General features: G+C 44.6%; 1 protein-coding gene across 1 annotated transcript in view; it reads right to left on the bottom strand.

Moving 5' to 3' along the window:
* Positions 1–984: 984 nt before the first annotated feature.
* The window catches only part of LOC126413150 (uncharacterized), a 46031-nt gene continuing 24851 nt past the window's right edge, over positions 985–22164 (bottom strand). Inside the window, exons 2-3 of the mRNA XM_050083044.1 lie at positions 1470–1573; positions 985–1128 (exon numbers count right to left, since the gene is read on the bottom strand). Of these exons, the coding sequence (XP_049939001.1) occupies positions 985–1128; positions 1470–1573 (248 nt within the window). The remainder of the gene's footprint in view (positions 1129–1469; positions 1574–22164) is intronic.

Here is a 22164-nt window from a genome sequence, read left to right as displayed (position 1 = left end):
CTGTTTGTTGTCTGCATATTCTGATTAAGCTCGAAAGTCCATAAAACAAGGTGAAATGTATTTAGCTGCTATTACTAATACTTTTATAAGCTTTACATATACATACACTAGTTCGGTGACGTTCCATACCTTGGTTACTTCACGCTAAACATCAATATCCTGTTACCATAGAGCCAGCTACGTACTAAATTTACGCAGAACTTACAGCTGTTACGTATTTATTCCAGAGAAGGTCAATATCCATATATCTGTAAGTTTTATTTTATATTGACGTTTTGACATGTATGTATAATCGATTCCAAGACACTATTACTTCATATCTAATTCTTGTTAGGTGCGGTTCATGTATTGGCACCTACCATCATAGAACGATAGTTGCAGTACGGCATTCGATTCATGATACACCTCTAGCGGGTACGTGGAGATGAGACAATGTTGTCCTGAAATAGATTGGACATACGTGAGAGACCCATCGAAATCAAATTAAAAAAACGGAGCTATAAGGAAACTGACCTTCGCTGGAATAAGTTATTCTGCTGTGGTTTTAGTGACATTACGGAGTTTCGTTACTTTATAGTATGGCTTTTAAAATACACAATATTTTACAACATACATTAATTCCATTATTAATGATATGCTTATGCACTTTTTGTGAACCTTTACACCCTCAGGCAAGAAGGTAATTCAACGTTTGGAACTCCTTGGCAGATGAAAGCGGTATGCAGACAGGGACCCGAACACATAGGCTTTGCTCCTGAGGGCGCTGATCCTACTTTTTTAACGAAAACTTTATTGCATTTAAAGGCATTTAAGTTGCTTCCAATAGCCTCTGGTGGAGCTAAAACATTAGCATTAATAACCTTCCAACAAAGTGGGAACAAAACTGCTCGCATCTGCAGGTATAAAAATCTATTGTTAGTTGATTGCAGTAACTTAACGAAAAGCAAGTGCCACCCCCTTCAGTAATTTCTTATGAAACAAGAATTATCGAAGAGGGCCTTCACTTTCTGTCATGTCTCCAAGGATGAACATTTTTCCAGCAAGGTCACGATGACTGTGATATTGTTGCTCGAGATATAACCCAGCGAGGTAATCTATCGGATGGTAATCGTTGAATGAATCCTTTGTCTTTCGCAAAGGCTTATTGCCAACGTCACGTTTGTGACCCTTATACTTTGGGGACTCACATTCGTTACTCACAGATGTTAAACCAACAGTTACATTTCCCTCGAAGTGACGCCATCGTGGCCGGCCGGGGTGGCCGAGCGGTTCTAGGCGCTTCAGTCTGGAACCGCGCGACCGCTACCGTCGCAGGTTGGAATCCTGCCTCGGGCATGGATGTGTGTGATGTCCTTAGGTTGGTTAGGTTTAAGTAGTTCTAAGTTATAGGGGACTGATGACCTCAGAAGTTAAGTCCCATAGTGCTTACAGAGCCATTTGAACCATTTTTTGACGCCATCTTTCCATACCAGCTCTGTTGATAGAGAAACTATTATAAGACTCTTTATGTCCCAGAGGGTTTCACCACGCATCAGCAAAGAATGTGTTAGTTTGATAGCATGATCGCGTTCCTCTTTTTTTCGTTATCGATAAAAATCTTGACAAGTGCCAACCTGTTGCACAACTCTTTGGAAAATATGCACTTATTGCTACGTATTCCACAGATGCAGTGACTTTGTATTTGTTCTTTCAATATGAATGCACAGGGTTCGACCATGTCAGCTCCTTGCGTACATCCATCGCTGAATACTGCAGAGCATCACAACGGTGATTCCCAACTGACGAAACCGCAAAAACGGAGCAGTGCCACACCATCGCTGACAACTTTCGTATCACTCGCTGAGCCGTGTGCGGCTCACGTTCATGCCGTTTGTTCTTTGGCATTTTGTCACATCGAGTGGAGTCTTGTTTCTTGCTTACTTAGTGGCGTAACGAAGTTGCTGGCTTGCCTCCTTGAGTGGCAGCAGCAGCGCTTATCGATACTAGTACTGTTGTACTATCTTTGGTGTGACCGCTAGTATTTCTGGATGGTGGTGGTGTGTGTGATGGTCAATCGGTTGGGACAGAGCAGCGAGGAAGTCTCCACGGCGCGAGCGCCAGTCCGGGACCACTGGCGGCATGCACACGCTGTCGGATCGTGAGGCGCTGGCTGCGAGAGCGACAAAGTTCATTGCCCACCGAACCTGGACGCTGAAGTTGTTATGAAACCTCAACTACTGTGACATCTCTTCGTTCATTTGCAGGTTGTTGCTCCCTGGGCCGTTCGGGTTAGCAGCAGTGTATGATGTGTTGGAGTCGGCGAAATCTTGCAGCCGTCTTCCTATATTGTGCCACCCGGAGTGGTCGAGCGGTTCTAGGCGCTACAGTCTGGAACCGCGCGACCGCTACGGTCGCAGGTTCGAATCCTGCCTCGGGCATGGATGTGTGTCATGTCCTTAGGTTAGTTAGGTTTAAGTAGTTCTAAGTTCTACGGGACTTATGACCACAGCAGTTAAGTCCCATAGCGCTCAGAGCCATTTGAACCATTTTGAACCTATATTGTGATTAATAATTAAATTGACTGTTGCTTGCTTTTTAAAAAAAAGTATTTTTTCCTTAAAATTTGTTCTATCTGAAATTGTTTGTAATCCAGGCTCTAAGCCGTTAGTTGTTCGATGTGTTATGTGTGGTCTTGAGCCGAGGATTTACGTGAACCTCTTTTAAGAAGCCCTTCAGCCATGTGTATTTTTTAAAGGAAAATTTTTTATAAGAAGGAATGGGTTTTAAATTGTTTGTCTGACTTGTTGTTCAGGCCTTCATCCATTGTTTCAGATTTGTTTGTGGCCTTCAGCCTTGCAGTAAGTTAATATTTCTTTAATTAGGCTTTCGGCCATTCTGTTGTAAGTTTAAAAAGAAATTTCTTCGTTAGAAAAAATCGTTCATTAATGTGTTTTGATTATAGTTGTCCTTCAGACGTGTAATGTAGGCTTTCAGCAGCTAATTGTTTTCAATTGCATGTTTTTAAAAAAAAATTACCTTCCATTGTTAGTTGCTTTTGATTTCTAAGCCAGGCCTTCAGCTGTTCTTGTTTTAGGTGCGGTTTTGGGCCTTCAGCCCAGAAAGAATCTCAAGTTATCATTAACTAGGCCTTCACCAGTATTGTCTAATTGTGATCTTTTAAAGCAGTGTGTAAGTAAGTGGTTCTTAGAAAAATAAAGTTGTATGTTTGATTGCAAAACTCACAGTAACTGTTTACGGCCCCATCCAAAATCGCAGTCTTATCCTGTGCGCTCTCTGAGTACCTACCAACCAGATTTCACTCGCCATTTCCGAAATATTTGATGGTTTCACAATTGACAGACGAAATGAACTCTAAAGTAATTTACACGCTGAGTGTCTCGGTGAGATCGCTAATCTAGCTCTATACACACTAGCATAGAAAGCGACTACTCACACGAACCTTCTTTTTTTTTTTTTAGTTACGTTCCACCAAGACCACTTAGCTACTCACACGTGACTCATGACCTGTTTTCACAACTTCATTTCTGCGAATATCTCTTTCGTACGTCTCAAAGCTCAACTGTCCTGTATAATTTGCTGAACCATTGCCTCTGGAAGAAACAATATCAGGTGGATATGGCTTAGACACAGCCTAGGCGATTGTTGCCAGAATGCATCTTTCTCTCCGCAGCAGTGTGTGGACTTCTGGCGGATTACAACTGGAGTCGAACCTTAGCTCTTACCATCAATGCGCCCACAGTCACCATCTACGTCTGCATCCTGGCAGTAAGCCGCCGTTTTTCTTCATTTTTATCGAATCCACTCGTTTTAGGGCAGCGCTGCTTTCTACCATGTGCTTACTCGGATCGGCTTTAGAAAATATTAAGGGGCTGCAAGTTAAAAACGTCGGCTAGCAGAACAAAAGAGCCTTGAGCCGCAGGCCTGCAAGACAAGAGGTTTAAAGGCGATACCGCAGAGAAGGCGGTAGGAGAACGTTTTGGGTTGCGCCACTTCTGTGCCAGTAACGAGCAGAGAAACAATAAACTGTTGCGGTCACTGCACCACAACAGAGCACTTACTCGCCACGGTGAATCACAAACATTTAAACTGGCGCAGTTCATTTGCATTGTGTACTAACGGCAGCATTTAAACAACGTCCTCTCTATCCCTACGCAGCTCACACCTAAATTAAAGGGCATACGCGAATAAAACTTACAAAGCACGAACATCTATATTCAGAGGGGAAACTTCACTACAGTGTCATTTGCCTAATCTGCGAAACGTTTTATAAAGCCATACTTCAACTGAGTCTCAAATTTCAAATGTGTATTGGTGCCCAAGAGGTAGCAATACATAAGAGAAGTACTTAGTTGCCTGTAAATGGAATTTTGTCACAAACTGGGTTTAGATTGATTCCACCATGATCCAGGAAGGGCATGGAAACAGCAATAATGTAAATTACGATGGGTACGACACAGGTCTACTGCTTTCTTTTATGACAAGTAGGATGCACAAAGAGTCCGAAATAAATATGTCCGCTAGTAGCAATGTTGTGGAGATGCTGCTTCACAATGTTTTGACGATTTCAAATTTGAATAAGACACAAACTAAATTCGAAACGAAGTTAAATAATTCACAGAAGCTACAACATTTATTCAAGTTTACTTACGAAATACTGCCTCAGGGAAATGACGACTATGCGCGTTTACACAATACGTGAGGATTTCATCCTGTTTTTAAAAACATCATTCGTAACTGCTGGAGGAATCCTGCAGATTTCATCATGAATTCGGTCTTTTAACTGTTTTAAGCTGCTCGGCCGGTGGGAGTACACCCTCACCTTCAAATAACCCCACCGGTAAAAGCCTGGCATGGAGTTCAGGCGGTTTTCTGAGGGAGGATTGGTTCAAATGGCTCTAAGCACTATGGGACTACTTAAACCTAACTAACCTAAGGACATCATACACACCCATGCCCGAGGTAGGATTCGAACCTGCGACCGTAGCGATCACGCGGTTCCAGACTGTAGCGCCTAGAACCGCTCGGCCACACCGGCCGGCGAGGGAGGATTGACTGCACATAAGTTTCTTACCGAGTTCAAAATTTTTCCACGAACAGGAACTGGATATCGGGGATGAATCTTGAAATGCCTACGAAAGCCACTTGCAAACGCAAGACATATTCGTCGTAGCGAAAACAGCACTCCACTACTAACGCACGAAGTTTCTTCGACCAGTACTGCATGATTACTGAACTGTATATGGCACGAAACTTGACATTATGCTCTTTTAATAGATGCTGCCACAGTCGTTGTATCTTGTTTCTAGCGAGCATGTTCATATTTGATATCATCAAAACATAGTGAAACACCAAGAATTAATATAGGCTATCGGAAATGACAAAGCTGTCGAAACTGCTGTAAAAAATGTGAGCATTGACTGAAATCTTTGTAGTCCGATCATCTGCAAATTTCTGTAAATTTCATGACAAGTTTCTAATAGCACGGCATGAAAGACTGGGGTATCCCAGCGGGCAGGTGTTTTCTATCCTTTGCTCCCGTAGGTACCTTTCCCCATGAAGAGTGAGCGTTGTGGGTTGTTTAGGAACAACAGTTAAGCGCTTGTAACTGTAATGGGTATGTATGTAATTCGGTATGATGTATGTATTGTATGATGATAAGAGAGCGAAGAGTGAGGGTTAAATCCGGTGCCAGGACATAGCCTACTCCTCACAAATGGCACCAATGAGCTCGATGAGCTTAACAACCCCATTCGATGGATGGATCACCATCTACAGTGTCACATGCCCTCACTGCGTGAGAGATTGCAGAAAGGTGTGGAACTCCATCCAGGAAGTTGGCGCAAAGACCGGTGACCAGGGACTGGAGGTCGACAACCTTCCTAGGGAAAATTGTCAACACCATGCGGCGTACCCAGACGGTTGTAAGGTGACATCTTGGGTGAATGCTAATTTCGCACCTTACATAAGATTTTATACATCGTAATAAGTAGATGGATATGTCACCTGACATACTTCGGCGATAGTAAGCAGATTTGCCTATCGAAATGTAATGTAAAGCAAATGGATGACACTGGATTCGACAGTATTAACACACCAAACCCAAACCCTGCATGTCAATGAGCAAAATGTGAAAAAAGCTGCTGGAAGAAACGCTTTAGCTTGGAACAGACTCAAGTTGCACTGTCATGGCCCGCATGCAATGAAAGGCTTCTAACAGGGGTCGGTGACCCACAGTGAGAGAGACAACGAACACTCCAGGCGATACATCGAGGGGAGCAGGTAGCGGCACAGCGCTGCCTGCGCGGAGAAATTCTTCAGAAAATTGTGTTGGGGGATTTCCAGATGGATACAAACAAGTTAGAGACGCAGTTAAAAGAGAGACGTAGTTACTCATCATGTGAAAGGTCTGTGGTGCTCTCGTGAAGTACACGTGTAACTTTTAGGCATCAGGAGAGGGCACAAAATGACCGATAGGCTGAAAAACTCGGACGGAGTAGACGTGGAGATATTATGACTCGGTTTAAAGATAGGCCCTTTGAGATTGGCGGAGGTAGTTTCCACGAGATGAAAGGAACGCTCCCATCGGTCTGAAAAAGGCTGTGACGCGAAGCATGAAAGGACACAGGTGGGGGACAATTTGCTACGAAAGACAGAACACCGAAAACTTGGGGAACTCTCCTCTGAACCAGTATCAGGTGTGGAACAAGGTTCATCACGCTCTGTGTGAGGCCAAAAGAGGAATTTTGTGTGAACACTGCGTTCACTTTGGCTGATATTCAGCGAGAAATTAGCTGAAGTGTCGTTGAGCTCTGATAGCGGATAAACGAAGCAGCCACGTAGTTACGTGTTCTTGCGAGAACTGAGAGGACGTTGAAGTATACACGCTGCTCCGTCTATGCACGTGCATATAGCCATATTTTCCAGACTAGGGATGAGTGCATGTTTCATTGCCTAACGAGAAACATAGGGCAATTTCAGCTCACAAAATCAGTAAAGATTTTGATTAGCTTTTGATAGGATTTTCAGAGGGCAAGAGCAGCCATGCAGCTGACAGCACGTCGCAGGTAAAGGTAAATGCCGCTGTCAGAGGCAACTGTTGGATCGCCAGCTTGCGTCCTCTGTGAACATAAGAAACATCGAGTAATCTTTTGCATACCTTGTCACAAAAATTAACCATCCTCCGTAGACTTGATTGCCATCCTAAATAGTACCGAACTTAGAATCAGAATCGGATGATTTGACAAAATATTTGACAACTCAGAGAGTGCTTCACTGTCTAGATGTAAGAAAAATCTTGTAGAGAACCTTCTATTTAAATTTTATATTGTTGTGTTCAAGATTATTTCTGCTAACCAGGACGTAATGCCTTACCTTGGCAACTGTCCTGAGATTGTCATGTCACATTCTATGTAAACCAGTGCGCTTTATTGAAAAAAAAAATACAGAAACTAAACTAATTTTGTACAGGTAAACACCGATGTGCTCTGTCGTAGAATAAGGGTCAACTTCTAACCCCAGTAATTTATTCTAGTGATGCTAACGCACTAATAGGGTGTTTTTGCTTATGTCTGACGAATGTGAAAAGGAGTGGAGTGTCAGCCGGTCACCCATACAAGTAGTCACCACACCTGAAAGTGCTTGACTTCGGTGATCTCACGGAATCTGGTGTATCCACTGCGGCACGCCCGTTGCTAATGATGTCACCTCACTGCACACAACAGCGACATCTATGAATGGCACAAACTTTGTATATATACACTAATCAGCCAGAACATTGTGACCACCTGGGATATGGGCACCTGTCGCACTGGTAACAGCGGCAGTGCATTGTAGCATGGAAGCACTGATATCTTGGTAGGCCGCTGGAGGGAGTTGGCACTACATCTGCACACGCAAGCCACCTCATTCTCATAAAATCCGGGGAAAGGGGCGATGAATTCTGACGCCACGTTCAATCACATCCCAGATGTGTTTGATCGGGTTCAGATCTGGCGGACTGAGTGGGCAGAACATCAATTCAACTCGCCACTGTGTTCCTCGAACCACTCCATCACACTTCTGGCCTTGTGACATGGCGCATTATCTTGCTGAAAAATGCCACTGCCCTCTGGAAACAGGATCGTCATGAAAGGGTATTCGTGGTCTGCAACCAGTGTAAGATACTCCTTGGCCGTCATGGTTCCTTGCATGAGCTCCACTGGACCCAGAGATACCCACGTGAATGTTCTCCAGAGCATAATGTAACCGCCGCCAGCTTGTCTCCGCCCCACAATAGGGGTGTCAACGAGCTGTAAGACGACTGGTACACTCCCTCCCATCGACATGATGACATAGGTGTCGGTATTCATCAAACCATGCAACGCTCTGCCACTGCATCAACGTCCAGTGCCGACGGTCACTTGCCCATTCCAATAGTAGTTGTCGATGCCGTGGTGTTAAAATTGCACATGCATAGCTAGTCGGCAGCGGAAGCCCATAGTTAGAAGTGCCGAATGCATTGTGCGTTCAGACGCCCAGCATTAAAGTCCGATGCTAGTTCAGCCACAATTCGCCGCCCGTCCAGTTTTACCAGTCTGCCCAGCCTACGACGTCCGACATGTAGGGTAGCCGCCCAACCGCACGACTTCTGGACGCGGTTTCACATTGGTTTTGCAACGTATTGCAGACACTAACCGCGGCACTCCTCAGACACCCGACAAGTCGCGCAGTTTCTGAAATGCTCGAGCCGAACCTCCAAGCCATCACAATCTGGCCCCGGTCAAACTCAGATAAATAGCGCTCCTTCCCCATTCTGCACACGGACAGTACACTCACTGATCCTAGGTGCGCTGTGCGTGTCTCTGACTGGCAGTCATTCTTCGGCAGTTGACGCTGCTATCGCCTGGATGGGCTTATATCGAGAGCATGTCAGTGGTCGTATAGCTCTGGTTGATGAGTGTATGATAAACAGTTCCAAAGCAAGCTTACTTGCTAACCTTCTTATGGCATGGAACGGTTTGTACTATTCTCCACCACTTGGTACGCTCCGCTATCCTAGCGAACTATGGGAAACTGATGCCAGAATAGGGGCCAGGTCCTACGGCAAGAAAGGAAGAATGAATTGATTGTTGGTGTTGATAACGATCATCCTCCTTTACCTCCTGTGCATTACTGCAGATGACGTGTCACTGAGCACATTTGTTCTGTGCATGCAGTACGCGTGAGGCGCCTAGTTGTTTGCACTGCACTGTGTGGAATACGAAGGTTCTGTTATAGTTCACTAACCTGCTGCCTTCAAGCTGATGTCCCCAGCGCAGAAAACAGCACGCAGGTCGTAGGTTCTGTATTATCAGGCTGAAACTGACTTTTAGCGAGGTTCTATTCTGAAATAATATATCACTTCTTTGGGATGCCACTCGCATATTTTAATATAGCCACACGAGGAGACTATATGATCTTAATACAACACCTTCTGATACAGCAAAGTACATGATAAAACCCAATGTTTACGAAAATGTATCTTTACAGTATTTGTGGCACGTGTCTGTGCCTCATGACTACCGGAGTGAATCTTTTTTAACTGAATACTGGCAAACACATCCTGCCACAGACAACATGTCTGTACATCTCGACTGCCTAATCCAGAGTGACAAACAGGAACTTAAGTAAAAATTGGAAAGACATCCTACGACAGACAATATGTCTGTTCTTCTCGACTGCCTAATCCAGAGTGACGAACAGCCCGAAACATTTCGCGCGCCATACCGGAAAAGGCGTGACCCGAACGCTTCCGAAGTACTTCGTCTGTAATTTCGCCAGTCTTTTGTTTTTGATTTAAATTGTTTTTAATAATTCTAAAATGACTGACTGATAGTCAGCTGTTGATTGATATTTATATTAAAAAGTGAAGTCATTCCAATGAGTAGTTTAACGAATAATAATAACTATACTTGTAACGTTTTGGCGCCCTTGCCCCGAACACAGGAGCCAATCACGGAGCAGTAACATTACGCAGGCGGTCTTTCTCACGGGAATGGTACCGAATCTAAATCTGTCACAGGTACCTCACACCACATTTCGTCATCTATATACGTCTTCCATCTCCACTGCTCTGGGAACAGCTTCTTGGAGCCTAATATGATGGCTGACTAAGCCAGAAATATTACAGTCCTCCGCATACTCAATGTAGAATCGAAAGGGCACTTGTAAGGTGGCAGTAAAAACGAAACATTGACAGATAATTAATTTTTCTTTATCTTCATTCTCCATTTATTATACGAGAGGACCTCAAAAATTAAGTTACACATACTATGGCAGCCGAAGAAGGTTTTATTGAACGTTGCACTACACTTCAAAGTAACACAGGAACATTAGCCTAATTTTTCAACAATGTAACCAGGTCTCTGTAAATAACGTTCGGAATGTTCTGCCAATCGTTCAATTTCTGGACAATAGAAAACCGTCCCTTGGCGCGTAACCTTACCAGAACGCCTATGTGAACATATTCACATTGGAAAATCTGTTTCCAAATGTTCTTTTAGTTTACTGAAAAGATGGAAATCGCATGAAACAAGTTCTGCGCTTCCTGATCAGTATCATTCACGTCCATGCCGCTCGGCCGAATTGTAAACACCATTTCAATGCGGCTATACGCGACATTGCATTGGATCCATATACCGCCAGAATTTCATGGCGAATTTGTGTACAATTTACACTGTTGCCCACAAGAACCATACGTCAGCTTTGGGTTACATTTCCAGTGCTACGCCATTTCAGTCGTCCTCTGTGATTCACATGTTACCACGACAGGACTATGGGCGATAAACGAAATGCATGCTTGAACATAAATGCAGGCGCTATCGAAGCCTACTGGTTGCACTGTTGTATTTAACCATGAAAGGCTCCTCTGCAATGGCCTCAAGACGTGGCAACTGTCAGGCGTACTCGTAACAGTGTTCAGTATAATTTGTGACTGTCTTATTGTAGCTCAGAGCACTCGAACGTGAGAAGATGTTGGCGAAGTGTTGGGTGTTTAACGAGGCATCGCATCGGAGATTTATAGCGCATACAAGTAAAGCGGAAAAATGTCATTCTGTAAGTCACAACGCGGACGAAATTGTGTGTCGAGTGTTCACGACGGACGGTCACTGAAAGGGAATCGCGGCGAAAAATACACTACTGGCCATTAAAATGGCTACACCACGAAGATGACGTGCTACAGACGCGAAACTCAACTGACAGGAAGAAGATGCTGTGATATGCAAATGATTAGTTTTTCAGAGCATTCACACAAGGTTAGCGCCGGTGGTCACACCTACAAAGGGCTGACATGAGGAACGTTTCCAACCGATTTCTCATACACAAACAGCAGTAGATCGGCGTTGTCTGGTGAAATGTTTTTGTGATGCCTCGTGTAAGGAGGAGAAATGCGTACCATCACGTTTCCGACCTTGATAAAGGTCAGATTGTACCTTTCGCGATTGCGGTTTATCGTATCGCGACATTGCTGCTCACGTTGGTCGAGATCCAATGACTGTTAGCAGAATATGGAATCGGTGGGTTCAGGAGGGTAATACGGAACGCCATGCTGGATCCCAACGCCCTTGTATCCCTAGCTGTCGAGATGACAGGCATCTTAGCCGCATGGGTGTAACGAATCGTGCAGCCACGTCTCGATCCCTGAGTCAACAGATGGGGACGTTTGCAGCACAAGAACCATCTGCACAAACAGTTCGACGACGTTTGCAGCAGTATGGACTATCAGCTCGGAAACCATGGGTGCGGTTAGCGTTGACGCTCCATCACAGACAGGAGCGGCTGCGATGGTGTACTCAATGACGAACCTGGGTACACGAATGGCAAAGCGTCATTTTTTCGGATGAATCCAGGTTCTGTTTACAGCATCATGATGGTCGCATCCGTGTTTGGCGACATCGCGGTGAACGCACATTGGAAGCGTGCATTCGTTATCGCCATACTGGCATATCACCCGGCGTGATGGTATGGGGTGCCATTGGTTAAACGTCTCGGTCACCTCTTGTTCGCAATGACGGCACTTTGGACGTTACATTTCAGATGTGTTACGAACCTTCATTTCATCCCTGCGAAACCCTACATTTCAGCAGGATAATGCACGAAAAATTAACCACATGTTAGTTCTAGTATAATATATTTGTCCAATGAATACGCGTTTATCATCTGCATTTCTTCTTGGTGTAGCAATATTAATGGCCAGTAGCGTATTTACTTCAAGCGTTAGCCAATTTGACATCAGCTATAGGATACAGTTTTGCTGTACAGATTATTTATCAATAAGGTGATTTAATTTTGTTCAGCTAATCGTGCTAAATTTCTTCATCTGTGGACATTACTCGTGAATCACCAATTTCATACTTATTAACAGAAATTTCTTATGTTTTTATCTCCACATGGGAATCGAGCCTAGTGCTGTGAACGCCCGTAAGGTCACGACGGTCTTCTACACACATTTTTCCATTAGCAGTTATTTATTATTTATTTACACGTCAAGTTCCATAGTACCAAATTGAGGAGCAATTCTCCAAGGTCATGGAACGTGTCAGTACATGAAATTACAAAAAAGTAATAACAGATAAAAATGAAATGTTTATGAACCCGAAAAAAGTCAGTCCGTAAGTTTAAGTTAACCCAATCAACAATACGAGAAGAATCAGCTTAATTTTTCAAGGAATTCATCGACAGAATAGAATGAGTGACCCATGAGGAAACGTTTCAGTTTCGATTTGAAAGCTCGTGGATTACCGCTAAGATTTTTGAATTCGAGTGGCTGCTTATTGAAAATGGATGCAGCAGTATAATGCACACCTTTCAGCACAAGAGGTAAGGAAGTGCGATCCAAATGCAGGTTGGATTTCTGCCAAGTATTAACCGAGTGAAAGCTGCTAATTCTTGGGAATAAGCTGATGTTGTTAACAATAAACGACAGTAAAGAATATATACATTGAGAGGCCAATGTCAAAATACCCAGACTAGTGTAAAGGGCTCGACAAGAGGTTCGGAAATTTACACCACATATTACCCGAACTGCCCGTTTCTGAGCCAAAACTATCCTTTTAGGATGCGAAGAGTTACCTCAAAATATAATACCATACGGCATAATCAAATGAAAATAAGCAAAGTAGACTAATTTTCGCGTGGAACGATCAGTCACTTTAGAAAGAATAGTGAAAATGGCAGCATTAAGTCTTTGAACAAGGTCCTGGACGTGAGTTTTCGACGACAAATGGTTCAAATGGCTCTGAGCACTATGGGACTTAACTTCTAAGGTCATCAATCCCCTAACACTTAGAACTACTCAAACCTAACTAACCTAAGGACATCACACACATCCATGCCCAAGGCAGGATTCGAACCTGCGACCGTAGCGGTCACGCGGTTCCAGACTGTAGCGCCTAGAACCGCACGGCCACTTCGGCCGGCTCTTTCGACGACAGTTTACTATCTATCCGAAAACCTAGAAATTTTAACTGTTCAATTTCACTAATAATATGCCCATTCTGTGAAATTAAAACGTCAAGTTTTGTTGAATTGTGTGTTGGCAATTGTAAAAACTGAGTCTTACCGTGATTTAGCGTTAGTTTATTTGCTACTAGCCATGAACTGATGTCATGAACTGCACTATTTACAACCGAGCCAATGTTGCACACAACGTCCTTTACTACCAAACTAGTGTCATCAGCAAACATATATATTTTAGAGTTACCCATAATACTAGAGGGCATATCATTTATATAAATAAGGAATGGGACTGGCCCCAAGACTGATCCCTGGGGCACCCCCACTTCACCGTACCCCACTCAGACGTAACATTGCAGCCATTCTCAACATTGTGAGTAATCACCTTTTGCTGTCTATTGCTGAAATAAAAGCTGAACCAATTGTGATGTACTCCCCGTCCAACTTCTGGAGCAATACTTTGTGATCAACACAATAAGACGCCTTAGTTATATCAAAAAATGTCCCTACCGTTCGAAACCTTTTGTTTAACCCATGCAGTATCTCACAGAGAAAAGAGGATATAGCATTTTCAGTTGTTAAACGACTTCCAGAGCCGAACTGTACATTTGAAAGCAAATCTTGTGATATTAAATGATCAATTATCCTTACATAGAAAGCCTGTATACTAACTTTAGCAAACACTGATGGCATAGAAATAGGTCTACAATTGTCGACATTATCCCTTTCTCCCTTTTTATAAAGCGCCTTTACTGCTGAGTACTTTAATCGTTTAGGAAACTGACCATTCGTAAAGGAAAAATTACAAATATGGCTAAATACAGGGCTAACATGTGCAGCACATTACTTTATTATTCTGCTAGGCACTCCATCATAACCATGAAAGTCCTTAGCCTTCAGTGATTTAATTATTGACTCAATCTCCCCCTTGTCTGTGTCACAGAAGGGTATTTCATACATCCATCTCGGAAAGGCATTAGCCAAGAAAGTTATATGATTCCCCGTAGAAACTAAATTTTTATGTGATTCACGAGCAATACTCAGAAAATGATTGTTAAATACTGTACATATATCTGATTTATCAGTAACTGAAATATTTTAACCACGAACTGCCTTTAAAAAAAGAGAAAGTTCTGAATCTGCATCACCCTATCTTATTGGATATCTATGAAGGGATACAGTGAGGTTGACAGCATTAGACTCAGAGTAAATGAGACTTTTCTGACATACACCGGTACACTAGAAATCAAATGGTTCAAATGGCTCTGAGCACTATGGGACTTAACTTCTGAGGCCATCAGTCGCCTAGAACTTAGAACTACTTAAACCTAACTAACCTAAGGACATCACTCACTTGAAATCAATCACTCACGCATCCACAACCTACATAAATTATTCAAGGCGTGGCAGAAAAAAGGAATAGGTCGCTGATTTTAAAATAAATAAAACACAATAAAACACGACTGTATCATCGTATTGAAGACACAAAGGAATTTGAGACGTTAGTTGCCAGTGGCAATAGGGAAATTTGAAAATTTACGCCGGACCAAGATTCGAAACCGGGTCTGCTTATTAGGCAAATGCACTGACCACTATGCCATTCGGACAGTGGTCAAAGTATGCCTCGCATCAGACCAAAATGAAGGAAGGGAGTAATATTGGGTATGTCCCGTCGAAGTCCTGGTCGTTAGAGACGGAGCACAAGCCCGGTTTCTGTCAAAGATGGGAAAGGAAATCAGCCATGCTCTTTCAAAGGAACCATCACGGAATTTGCCTGGAGCCGTTTAGGAAAATCACGGAGAACCTAAATGTGGTTGGCCAGACACTGGCCTGAACAGTCGTCCTCACGAATGCTAATCGACTGTGCTAACCATTGCACCACCTCGCTCGGTAGACCAAAATTGTCAACTTATCCATACACTACCGATGTAGAGCTCCTTGCCACTTACCCTCATTACTAGCGGCATTTTACCGACATCCGTAAGAATTCGAGCTTGGTGTGCATCTGCACTGGAGGGATCATTGGCCGTCCTCGCCTTAATTATACTAGTGGTGTCTTCTTTCGGTAGTGTGTGGATAATTTGAGAGTTTGGGTGTAGCGGAATGCGTGCTAGAGGAGTCCACGCAGATGTGTTGACCACTGTGTCCGGATGAGTAGCGGTCAGTGCACGTGTTTAGTAAACAGGAGACCCAGGTTCGAATGCCAGTCTGGCACAAATTTGTAACTTCCACCATTTTTATAAATCAAAGTCCACTGGCAGCTAATGTCTTCAATCCTTTTGTGTCTAGACTCCTAGTGGCTGTAGGATCAAAATGGTGTCCTTTCTTTCGGCCTGTCTGTTCTTTCGAACTATCTGTTTTTCATATACGTCGGAAAGAGAAGAAACCACCTATAAAGGGTGAATATTAATAAAAACGAGAAAATGCGGGGATGGAAATGGAGGAAATAAGTTGCTGAGTCCAGAAATGCATCGCTGCAATGGTAGATGGCGCTGAAGAATGACTTCCTCTGACCACGTGGATTATGTTCCTTGTGTGTTGAAGTCTTTGTGAAAGACGCGGCGTACTGTAAGCGGCAGAATGTTACGATATTCATGTCGGCAACAAACCGACATGGTGTTTGTGTAGGTCCAGGCAGATGGAAGCGGTCGAGAGGCAGCACCGCTACAACAAAACAATTACCCTCCCAGACATCAATCACATCACACAACATTTCAAGCTCTTTTTGGGCATTTGTGTGATGATAGGTCACTTCAGACAGACGAACGTGCAGGGAGGCGGCGGACTGTGCGTATACCAGACTTTGGAGGAATGGGTTATGCAGGATATTGAGAGCAACCCTAGTACAAGCAAGAGACAAGTGGCCCGCCGACATCGTGTAACCAAATGTACAATAACGTGTATCCTGAATGACAACCGCTACTATCTCTATCACTTGCAGCGAGTGCAAGGTTTATCAGCAGCGGGTTTCCCTCTACGGGAAGGATTTTGTCGATGGTTTTGGTACCGGACCATCACAATTATGGGATTTCTGTGATCAGTTCTCTTGACCGACGAAGCAACCCTTACCAGAACTGGCATCATTAATCTACATAGTCGTCGTCTGTGGCCTACAGACAATAATCTGGGAATGGTTGAGGCCGCTCATCAGTATCGGCTCAGCATCAATGTGTGGGCAGGGATTCTTGGCGACCACATACATGGACCAGTTATGATTCCACAACGCCTCGACGGAGGAAAGTACCTACGGAATATTCTGCCTGGGCTGCTTGAGAACGTGCCATTGGCAATACGACTGGTTATGTGGTTTCTGGATGATGCAGCACCACCCCACTTCCGCGTTACAGTTCTCCGATACCTCAACATCATCGTCACCGGATGTTGGATAGGACGCAGTGACCCCGTAAAATGGTCTGCTAGATCACCGGACTTAAACCGCCTGGATTTTTACATCTGGGAACATCTGAAAAGCGTTGTGTGTACTGAATCGGTTACTAATGTGCAAGCCCTTCAACAGCGTGTCCTCGACTCCTGTGACGCTACTCGGAGAGAGGTCGGAACGTGTGAAAGAACGCAGCAATCCATGATGCAACGTCTGAATGAGTGCATTGCATCCCATGGAGGCCACTTTAACATTTGTTGTGAGGTGGATGCGATGCACCTCTGTACTGCGTTCCGGGATGATTTGTTGGCGTTTCACACGTACCGTCCATTTACATTCATAGGATTTTTTTTCCTCCATTTACAGTCAGTAATCCGTCCCTGCAATTTGTCGGTTTTATTAATGTTCGCCCTTTATAATTACGGTGAGGACGGCCAATAATCCCTTCAATGCAAATGCACACCAAGCTGAAAGACTTATGGGAATCGGTGAAATTCCGCGAGTAATGAGGATAATGGGCAGGGGGCTCTACATCAGTGAAGTGTGGATAAGTTGAGAATTTGGATCGGACGGGGAGGGGGGGGCGTGTGCTAGAGTCATCCGTGCAACTGTGTTGATCAGTGTGTCCAGATGGCTTACAGTTCGCCATATGCGCCGAGCGAGCAAGTCATTGTTTACATGTCCGCTCCGCCACAGCGTGGAAAGTGATCGGGAGTTTACCGCGTCAACGCTGTTTGTGCCTTGGTATGTGTGACATCTTGTCCTTCGTTGGTTGTGTGTCTGACAACGGCTTACTCCGTTCCCACTTGTTTCTCATGGCGTCCAAGAGTGTAGAGGTACTGTGAGTTTCTCATTTGACAAATCGATACGTAACGTGCAACCCGGATCTTAAGAAATCCGTGACTTGTTAACTGATACTTTTCATATTACCTCGAACCAAGTGCATACCCCCTATTCCGAAGCCGGCCGAAGTGGCCGTGCGGTTAAAAGCGCTGCAGTCTGGAACCGCAAGACCGCTACGGTCGCAGGTTCGAATCCTGCCTCGGGCATGGATGTTTGTGATGTCCTTAGGTTAGTTAGGTTTAACTAGTTCTAAGTTCTAGGGGACTAATGACCTCAGCAGTTGAGTCCCATAGTGCTCAGAGCCATTTGAACCATTTGAACCCTATTCCGATTTTGAAATTTATATATTTTTCGTGAAATTTGTAGATCCCCTACAAGTGCACAAGTTCACATTAAAGCATGGTACTCAGGGTCCCTTCCGGCATACAGATAGTTCGATCACTGTGATGCTGCTAGCGAATGCCGACATTGAATATCCGAATGTTCGAATATTCAGTCTTCCTCCGGTGGAAGAGCATATTTATCTTAAGGAAGATTTGGCACAATCTTGTGACGTGAGAGGCATTCGTCGTGGAGGTTGGTCAAGTGAATACAAGCTACGATGTTACAGCAGCATATGCCCAGTGGAAATGTAAATAAAAAGGAAAGTTCCATCTCTCCTGCAGGTTTGTGGCTATAGTATTCGTATTACTTACAGCGGATAGGTGGGGACCTGTTTTCTGTGCCATGAAAGTGTCCATCTCCAAACTAACTGCCAGCGGAGAGTTTTTAGGTAACTAGCGATCATACGGCAGTTCCCACTTCCACTGCGGGTGGTTTTGCGCCGTTGCAAACAAAGCCTGAACCCGTTCCTGCTGTTGCTTACAAGGGAACCTCCCCATCGCACCCCCCTCAGATTTAGTTATAAGATGGCACAGTGGATAGGCCTTGAAAAACTGAACACAGATCAATTGAGAAAACAGGAAGAAGTTGTGTGGAACTATGAAAAAATAAGCAAAATATACAAACTGAATAGTTCAAGGAAAGATAGGCAACATTAAGGTCGATGGGAACGCCGGAGCGTCGTGGTCTCGTGGTGACGTGAGCAGCTGCGGAACGAAAGGTCCTTGGTTCAAATCTTCCATCGAGTGAAAAGTTTAATTGTTTATTTTCAGTTTATGTGACAAACTCTTATGTTTTCATCACTTTTTGGGAGTGATTATCACATCTACAAGAAAACCTAAATCGGGCAAAGTAGAAGAATCTGTTTACCCATTCGCCAAGTGTATAAGTTAGGTGGGTCGACAACATATTCCTGTCATGTGACGCACATGCCGTCACTAGTGTCGTATAGAATATATCAGATGTGTTTTCCTGTGGAGGAATCAGTTGACCTATGACCTTGCGATCAAATGTTTTCTGTTCCCATTGGAGAGGCACGTCCTTTCGTCTACTAATCGCACGGTTTTGCGATGCGGTCGCAAAACACAGACACTAAACTTATTACAGTGAACAGAGATGTCAATGAACGAACGGACAGATAATAACTATGCAAACTAAAGAAAGTAAAATTTTCAGTCGAGGGAAGACTTCAACCATGGACCTCTCGTTCAACAGCTGCTCACGCTACCACGAGACCACGGCGCTCCTAATCTCACGTTCTCCGTTATGTTGCTTATGTGACCCATGTACTACTCAGTTTGTATATTTTGCTTATTTTTTCACAGTTCCACGCTTCATCCTGTTCTGTGTTCAGTTTATCAAGGCCTATCCACTGTGCCAACTTATAACTAAATCTGAGGGGGGTGCGATGGGGAGGTTCCCTTGTTAGACGGCGGCGCACGGTTCGTGATCAGCGGCGCCGCACTCGGGATGGTGATGAATTAGTAGTGTCTTCCCCTGTCCCGTCTTCCGCTGAGCCGTGTTTGTCTGTCAGTCGTACCAGTCCTGGCGAGGTGGAGATAGGAGACAGTACCTGGTGCTGCTGCTGCTGCAGGGGTGGCTCCTACAGAGCGAGTATGCTTGGGGTCGTCTCCTTCGTAGCCTCCACAAGTGCAAATGGTAATACAGCAATGCCCTCCCGCAGTGTGCTCTCAGTGATGGGGATCGTGATTTGCCGCTTATTGCGACTCCCGTTGCGGATATTGCTACCCCTGTGTTGTCCGCCGCTGCCTCTGAAATTAACTCTGATTGCCCTGTGTTACGGAGTCGGCGTGCCTTGCAGAGTGACCCTTCTGTAGGGTAGGCCTCGAGCCCCGGGACGTCACAGATTGACATGGAAGTGGTATAAGATCCGTCTGCAACACCTGCTGCAGAGGTTATTACGTCTCACAGCCGGGTTAAACAACGTATACAGCTGGACGCGCAGCGGTGCGCATAAATAAAAAAAAATAAAAAAAACAGAGTTAAAGCTTCAGTTGCGGCCAGCAGTGATCACACTGACTCGGATAAGTTACTCGACCCAGCAATGGACAGTTCTGGGCGACTGGTGGAATACTTGTAGTCTGCTGTTCTGTTGTTCTTTCTTGGTTTTTTTTAACTGATGGCTGAGGCATATACATTTGTTACAGTAAATTTAAACCGATGGGTATCGGAGATGCGCCTATCTTCGCTAAGTCATTCCTGTGCCCAATAGTGTTGATGCAAGAAGTTTTATCTGCCAGTTTCCCCTTCCCTGGATTTCGCACTGTTTTCCATACGGCACCCGAATTTTCGACGTGAACTGCCTTATTCTTTCGAGAAGACATTTCCACTGCTGAAGTAGATGTTCTTGAATCTGGCAGAGGAACAGATTGCAAACTTTTTGACATTGCCTTGATTGTCTTAAATGCTCCTCCTGGTATCTGGTCACACACTGGACCATTTGCTTTGTTATAAAGATGAAATTATTTATCTTTTACGTAGGACTCTTCTGCTTCTGTCGTTGGGTGGTAATTTTGATGGTGTTCTACCTCCTGTTGATTAGGCTCCCCATTTTATTATTGTCGAGATTTAAAAGAATTAATACGCTCCATGCACTTGAAAGATGTTTGGAAGCGTAAATATCCGACATTCGTTAAACTTCCTCATTTTACTGCGACTTCTAGTAGCAGGACTGATTGCTTCTATTTATCGGCTTGGATTCGCGAACGCGTTCTAGAAGTCGACGTTATTCCTACTATCTTTCCTTATTACTGTGCTTTAGCCGCCACTTTCCAACTTGATCGGCAACCGATGAAACTATTCCGTTCCCCGTGGATGCTGAATGTCGCTCACTTGGCAGAGCCTTCTCTCAAATGTGATACACAACGTGTGGGAGTGTAGTCTTCGATTCGCTGGGAGATGCTCTACCACTACGGAATTGTGGACTGCCCTGGCTATACTGAAGCTCCGTCAAGCTTTGATCGCTTATTGTAGTGCTAGGGTGACGGATTTTCGGAGAACTCGTGAGTTTTATTGTTCTCTCTTGCGCGACGTGACGGTGCGCCGGCCGTTATGGCCGAGCAGTTCTAGGCGCTTCAGTCTCGAGCCGCGCGACCACTACGGTCGCAGGTTCGAATCCTGCCTCGGGCATGGATGTGTGCGATGTCCTTAGATTAGTTATGTGTAAGTAGTTTTAAGTTCTGGGGGACTGACGACCTCAGATGTTAAGTCTCATACTGCTCGCCGCCTTTTTTTTGTGACGGTGCGGGCCGCCCCCTCCCCCTTTCGGACTGAGACATTACAACGTATTAAAGCAAAGTTGTTGCATTTAAAGCGGCGATAGATGGTGCGATTGAGACCATGTTCACTAGAGATGGAGGAATTAGCTTCGTTATACCACCTGCTTCGACATCAAGGTCGATGTCGCCGCTCTTGCTTCACCTCTCTTACAGCAGTTGTCGGCCGTCAGCTGACAGCGCACGTTGATGTACTTCACGCCTTACGTCAGTATTATGTGGATCTTTAGGACGTGGATACACCTAGTGACTTTCTCCTCTACTTGGCTTTTGGGTCTCTAGGTGCACCACTGAGCAGAAAACCGAGTTCTCGGCCGCCTTTCACCCAGATGACGTATATGATCTTATTGTTACTGCTCCTTCTCACAAATCGCCAGGTATCGATGGGCTCTTCAAGGAATTTTATGTGCGTTTTTGACCCTCTTGCCGGCCGCGGTGGCCGTGCGGTTCTAGGCGCTCCAGTCCGGAGCCGCGCTGCTGCTACGGTCGCAGGTTCGAATCCTGCCTCGGGCATGGGTGTGTGTGATGTCCTTAGGTTAGTTAGGATTAAGTAGTTCTAAGTTCTAGGGGACTGATGACCACAGCAGTTGAGTCCCATAGTGCTCAGAGCCATTTGAACCTTTTTTTTTTTTTTTGGCCCCTCTTGGGCATCACATTTACGTCATTGTTGAATGAGGAGATAAGAGGGACAGTTGGGCATGCTCCATTCAAGGTGGGGAAAAGTATGTTGAGGCCTAAACATCCTGGTAGTAATACAGTTGACAATTTTCGTCCTCTCACGTTTCTGAA

The sequence above is a fragment of the Schistocerca serialis genome, chromosome 7 (assembly GCF_023864345.2).
Source record: "Schistocerca serialis cubense isolate TAMUIC-IGC-003099 chromosome 7, iqSchSeri2.2, whole genome shotgun sequence".
NCBI classification, from domain to species: Eukaryota; Metazoa; Arthropoda; class Insecta; order Orthoptera; family Acrididae; genus Schistocerca; species Schistocerca serialis.
This window is presented reverse-complemented; position numbering and strand designations above follow the sequence as displayed.